The sequence below is a fragment of the Montipora foliosa genome, chromosome 10 (genome assembly GCF_036669935.1).
Source record: "Montipora foliosa isolate CH-2021 chromosome 10, ASM3666993v2, whole genome shotgun sequence".
NCBI classification, from domain to species: domain Eukaryota; kingdom Metazoa; phylum Cnidaria; class Anthozoa; order Scleractinia; family Acroporidae; genus Montipora; species Montipora foliosa.
The window spans coordinates 31,985,450-31,991,342 of record NC_090878.1 but is presented as its reverse complement, the minus strand read 5'-3'; the positions used below and the strand labels follow the sequence as shown (position 1 = coordinate 31,991,342).

General features: G+C 40.8%; 1 protein-coding gene across 1 annotated transcript; it reads left to right on the top strand.

The window, feature by feature from the left end:
- The first annotated feature begins 598 nt into the window (after positions 1-598).
- Positions 599-4,616, top strand: LOC137972805 (uncharacterized). Its single transcript, XM_068819517.1, has 3 exons — positions 599-1,531; positions 1,633-1,782; positions 3,438-4,616. Exons 1-3 carry the CDS (start codon positions 599-601, stop codon positions 4,614-4,616), a joined length of 2,262 nt encoding a protein of 753 aa, XP_068675618.1.
- The last annotated feature ends 1,277 nt before the right edge of the window (positions 4,617-5,893 follow it).

The window sequence follows — 5,893 nt, the reverse complement described above, 5'->3', positions numbered from 1 at the left end:
TTATCGACGAACTATTTTCATTTATTTTGGGACATAAAAATGGAAAATAGTATTATATAAAGCATTGTTTAAAATGTGGATCTTAAAGGTATGAACATTTTTATTTAAGTTTTTAATTTTTGTCTCCAAATAAAATGACACAAATCAATAAATACAACATTGAAACGCAAAGTGTCATTTTTGATTTCAATTGAAAATCGAATGGACGAATGACACACGGACCATAGAGTAGTGCGATTATGGCTAAATCGGAGGAATAGTATATCCGATTTAGGGTTACTATTCTCCAATTTACCACTTAAGTTTTAAACATCTTTCTGAAAGTATTCTCCGATTCATCGATTCCTCCGATTTTGCGATTTTACCGTGATATCCTTCCGAAATCATTTCACCGATTGTACGATTCTTCCAATTCTACGATTCCACCTTGTCACCCACAGAGGGATCACATGAGATAGCATTGCGCCTGCGTGAACTCAGTGCGTTGTTGCCTTCGTGGTGAACGGATTGTCTTTTATGTCCTGCGAAAACTTGGTTTTTGCCACGCACAATGCCGCCTGCTTCGCCCACTAAAACATCGAAAGAAATTCATGTAGAGATGCACCCGGTACCAGGAGAGAGACCTTCCAAGTCTTCGAAACGCGGCAATGACAAAGACGGGAAAAAGGTCATAATTGACTCCCGTCAAAACGATGAAGACGTGGCGAGCACTCAGATCAGTGCTTTGCAAAAATCTATGGAACAAGATTTTTCTCGGATGGCCGAGTCGTTGACCACGGCCCTAACACAAACCCTTGAGAGGTATGTGTGTGAGGAGGTCACCGAGGGTGACTTAAACGACAATGAATTGTCAAACCCCTCACAAGACAAACCCAGCCAGAAGGCGGGAAAATCGTCTTCATCGAGCGAGCACATGGATGTTGATGCCTCGGTCAATGACCTTTTGTCTGATACTACAGAGCATGGCAATGTAAGGCAACCTGAAGTCGACGAATCAGTTGGAGACTTCCTTAAAACTGTTCAAAATGACCTGAAGTCGGAAGAGACGGGACCTCCCATTCATGAAGAGCTCGCTAAAATTGTGACGCGTCTCGTGCGAGACGGCATGCTAGAAGAACGGCTGCAAGACAAGATAAACAAATATCCGCAGCCAGAAAACTGTGAAGGTTTAACGAAAGTTCGCGTTAACCAACTGATTTGGGATAATCTCAGCTCCACCATCAGGTCGCAAGACTTGAAATTCCAAAAAGTGCAAACTTCTATCGTTAAGGGTATGACAGCTCTTGCTCGCGTCACTGACGCCATCTTGAAACGAGTTAATGAGATAAATGGCGGGAAAGTGCTCGCTCAAGAGGCAATAGACAGCCTTTCTCTTTTGGCACATGCAAATACCGAGCTTAATAATAGAAGGAAAGAGCTCATAAAACCGGACTTGCATTCGGATTACAAACACCTTTGCTCAGCGTCTACAACAGTGACAGCTGAACTCTTCGGAGACGACTTGTCGAAGCAAGTCAAAGATATCTCCGAAGTAAACCGTGTTGGCCGGAAAGTAACTACTTCCACCGTCACTCGTCATAAAGGCCCGACCTCCTCTAACTTTGGGTACAAAAGCCAATCGTCTGGTGCCAGAGGAAAATTTTTTCGAGCAAGAGGAAGTCAGAAGCATTTTTTAGGCTGGCGACAAACCGCAAGTCGCGGTCCAGCCACTCAGAATTCAGACAAGTATCCCAAGTCCAAGGGTCAAAGCAAGTAAACAAAGCTTCTGAAGACTTACCTGAGGTAAGTCAAAAGTTGTGTCTTGTAGAACCAGTACAAACGGCAGGTAGATTGAAATTATATTTCCCTGAATGGAGAGAATTGACTTCCGATCCGCAGATTCTCAAAACCCTCAAGGGTTTTAATGTTGATTTTGTTGACTGCCCTCCTGTGCAAATGCTTCCCCCAAAGGAAATAGCTTTTAATTCTGAAGAATCACAGATTATCAGTTCAGAATTAGACAAACTTCTGACAAAGGGGGTCATTGTGAAATCACAGCACTGTCATGGCGAATTTCTCTCTACTATATTTCTTCGTAAAAAGAAGACTGGAGGGTATAGGCTCATTCTCAATTTGAAGAACTTAAATCAATATATTAGCAACCATCATTTTAAAATGGAAAGCTTAACCTCAGCAATCTTGCTTATGACACCTGGATGTTATATGGCATCTGTAGACGTTCCAATCAATGAGAAATGCCAAAAATATTTGAAGTTCTCCTGGCAGGGGGAATTATTTCAGTTTACTTGCCTCCCTAATGGTCTTGCTTCTGCGCCCCGACTTTTTACTAAATTGCTTAAGCCTGTCTACTCCACCTTAAGGCAAATGGGACACACAAATGTGGGCTACATTGATGATTCATACTTGCAAGGGCCCTCTTTTGATGAATGCACTAATAATGTTCAGGACACTGTCCACCTTTTCACCAAAGTGGGTTTTCTTCTAAATCAAGAGAAATCAATTCTTGCACCCAGCCATGAGTTAACATTTTTGGGCTTTATCTTAAACTCACTCACGATGACAGTGAGACCAACACCAGAGAAAGCTGGAAAACTGAAACAGAAATGTTCAGCTCTATTGACAAATACTCATGTTTCAGTTCATAATGTCTCAGAAGTGATAGGCTTAATGGTTTCTATGTTCCCTGGTGTCGAATATGCACAGCTTTTCTATAGAAGTTTAGAAATAGACAAAATCAAAGCTCTGAAAGAAAGTAGGGGAAACTACAACTCAGTAATGATATTGTCAGATACCTAAGTTATAGACCTCAAATGGTGGATCAAAAATGTTGAGAGCTCATTTAAGTGGATATCCCATGGGGATCCATTCCTCTCCCTGTATTCTGATGCCTCAAAAAAGGGGTGGGGGGCAGTGTGCAAGGGAAATAAGGCAGGAGGTCGCTGGACTGTAACTGAGTCTAACTGTCACATCAATGAGTTAGAAACACTTGCTGCTTTTTTTGCTTTGAAATCATTCTGCCACTCGATGAAAAATTGTCATATTAACCTCTACATAGATAATACCACTGCAGTCTCTTACATAAATGCCATGGGTGGCACTCATTCTTTGGAATGTAATAAGATTGCACGTGAAATTTGGACCTGGTGTATCCAAAGAAATATCTGGGTGACAGCAATCTCGTTACCAGGTAAAGAAAATGTTGAGGCTGATAGGGAATCTAGAACATTTAATGATAACACAGAATGGTCTCTCGAGGAAAATATTTTTCACAGCATTGTTGAAACCTATGGCATGCCATCCATTGATCTTTTTGCATCTAGAATTAACAGAAAAGTTCCCCGTTACGTGTCATGGAGGCCAGACCCTGAGGCACAATTTGTGGATGCTTTCTCTTGCTCTTGGTCTCAAGAACAATTTTATGCTTTCCCCCCTTTTAGCCTGATACTTCGTTGTTTAAAGAAAATCGAAATGGAGGAAGGGGAAGGGATCATCATTGTTCCAGTCTGGCCAACCCAGCCCTGGTATCCGAAGCTGATGAGTCTTTTAGTCGAGATGCACAGACTGTTTCCAGTGACAAGAGGGACATTGTATCTTCCAAGCAAGCCCAGTCAACCACATCCCATGGAGGGCAAACTGAAACTAATTGCATGCAAGTTATCGGGGAATCCCTTACGAAGCAAGGCATTTCTGCAGAAGCTACCAAGATTATCCTCAAGTCGTGGAGGAAAGGCACATCTAAACAGTACCAATCCTATTATAAAAAATGGCTTGACTTCTGTCATAGAGAACAGATTAGTACAGTTCGTCCCTCTTTAGCCCAAGTCATCGAATTTCTACTGACTTTATTTAACAATGGTCTTAGTTATAGTAGCCTTAATACTGCTCGCTCAGCACTTTCTTCGATACTGCCCTCAATAGATGGTATCCCAGTTGGGCAACATCCTTTAGTTATTAGGTTTCTAAAGGGAGTATTTGAATCTCGCCCAGCGATGCCTCGTTATACAGCAGTTTGGGATGTACACCAAGTTCTTGATTACTTAAAGACTTTGTCCCCTGTTAATGAGATTTCTCTCAAGAGTTTATCGTTGAAGCTCACAATGTTATTAGCTCTAGTCACTGCTCAAAGGGGACAATCCCTTCTTTTTCTCAATGTGGACAGCATGATAGATTCTGGCTCCTCTATAGTATTCAGACTTCAAGAGCATGTTAAACAGTCTAAACCAGGGTCCAAGGGTATGGTGATTGAACTTAAATCATTCACAGATCCACGAATTTGTGTTGTGACCACTCTCAAGGAGTATTTGACTAGGACAAAGTTTGCAAGGGAGACTCGTTCATGTAGTCAATTGTTGCTAAGTTATGTCAAACCGTATGGTCCAGTGTCTAGAGACACGATCAGTCGTTGGGTTAAGTTTGTATTACAAAGTTCAGGCATTGATGTAAACATTTTCAAGCCTCATAGCACAAGGTCAGCTTCTACTTCTAAGGCAAAGCTGAGTGATGTTCCATTAGCAGATATTCTTGACAAGGCTGGATGGAAGTCAGAATCCACCTTTGCTAAATTCTATGACAAAAAGATTGTGGAAGACACGTTTGCCAATAAAGTTTTACAGTAATGTGTTCACTTGTGTGAAATTACTTACTACTAGCCTGTGCATCTGTCTTTAAAGTCTCATGTGATCCCTCTGTGGGTGACAAGGTGGAATACAAAAGTTGAACGAGACTTACCGGAAGTTGAAGTTCGACTGGGATTCCACCTTTGTCACCATACACAGAGGGATTACATGCCCACCCTTGGACCCACCCTGTTACTTCCTTCTTACGATGCACATGGCTAGTGCTTTAAAGACTGAGTTCACGCAGGCGCAATGCTATCTCATGTAATCCCTCTGTGTATGGTGACAAAGGTGGAATCCCAGTCGAACTTCAACTTCCGGTAAGTCTCGTTCAACTTTTGTATTTACCTAAACATCTTTCTGAAAATCATTCTCTGATCCTATGATTCTTCCGATTATACGTACGATTTTACCTTATGATCCTTGGGGAATAATTCTCCGAGTCAATGATTCTTCCAATTTTACAAGTTTCCTTAACGTCTTTCTGAAAAATAATATTCGATTCTACGATTCTTCCGATTTTTCCTATTCTACGATTCTACCTTAACATATTTTTGAAAATCATTCTCCGATTCTACGATTCCTCCGATTATACGATTTTACCTTATGATCCTTGGGAAATAATTATCCGACTCAATTCTTCCGATTCTTCCTATTCTACGATTTCACCTTAACATCTTTCTGAAAATCTATCTCGTTAAGAAATGTGGTTAACCGAACCGTAAAATGAAAGCTAAAATTTTAAACGAGTGCTGAGGCCTAATCACTGAAGCGAGCGCTTAGGCCTAATCACTAAACGAGTGCAATATTCATTGCACTATCTCGTTAAAAAGTGTAGTTAACCGAACTGTAAAATGAAAGGTAAAATTTTAAACGAGTGCTTAGGCCTAATCACTGAAACGAGTGCTTAGGCTTAATCAGTAAACGAGTGCTATATTGTTCACTCGATCTCGGTAAAAAGTGTAGTTAACCGAACGGTAAATTGAAAACTAAAATTGAAAAGAGTGCTTAGGCCTAAGCACTAAACGAGTGCAATATTCATCGCACTATCTCGTTAAAAAGTGTAGTTAACCGAACCGTAAAATGAAAGCTAAAATTTTAAACGAGTGCTGAGGCTTAATCAGTAAACGAGTGCTATATTCTTCAGCCGGTCTCGGTAAAAAGGGTAGTTAACCGACTGCTGTAAATTGAAAGCTAAAATCTTAAAAGATTGCTTAGCTCTAATCACTGAAACAAGCGCTTAGGCCTAATCAGTAAACGAGTGCAATATTCATCGC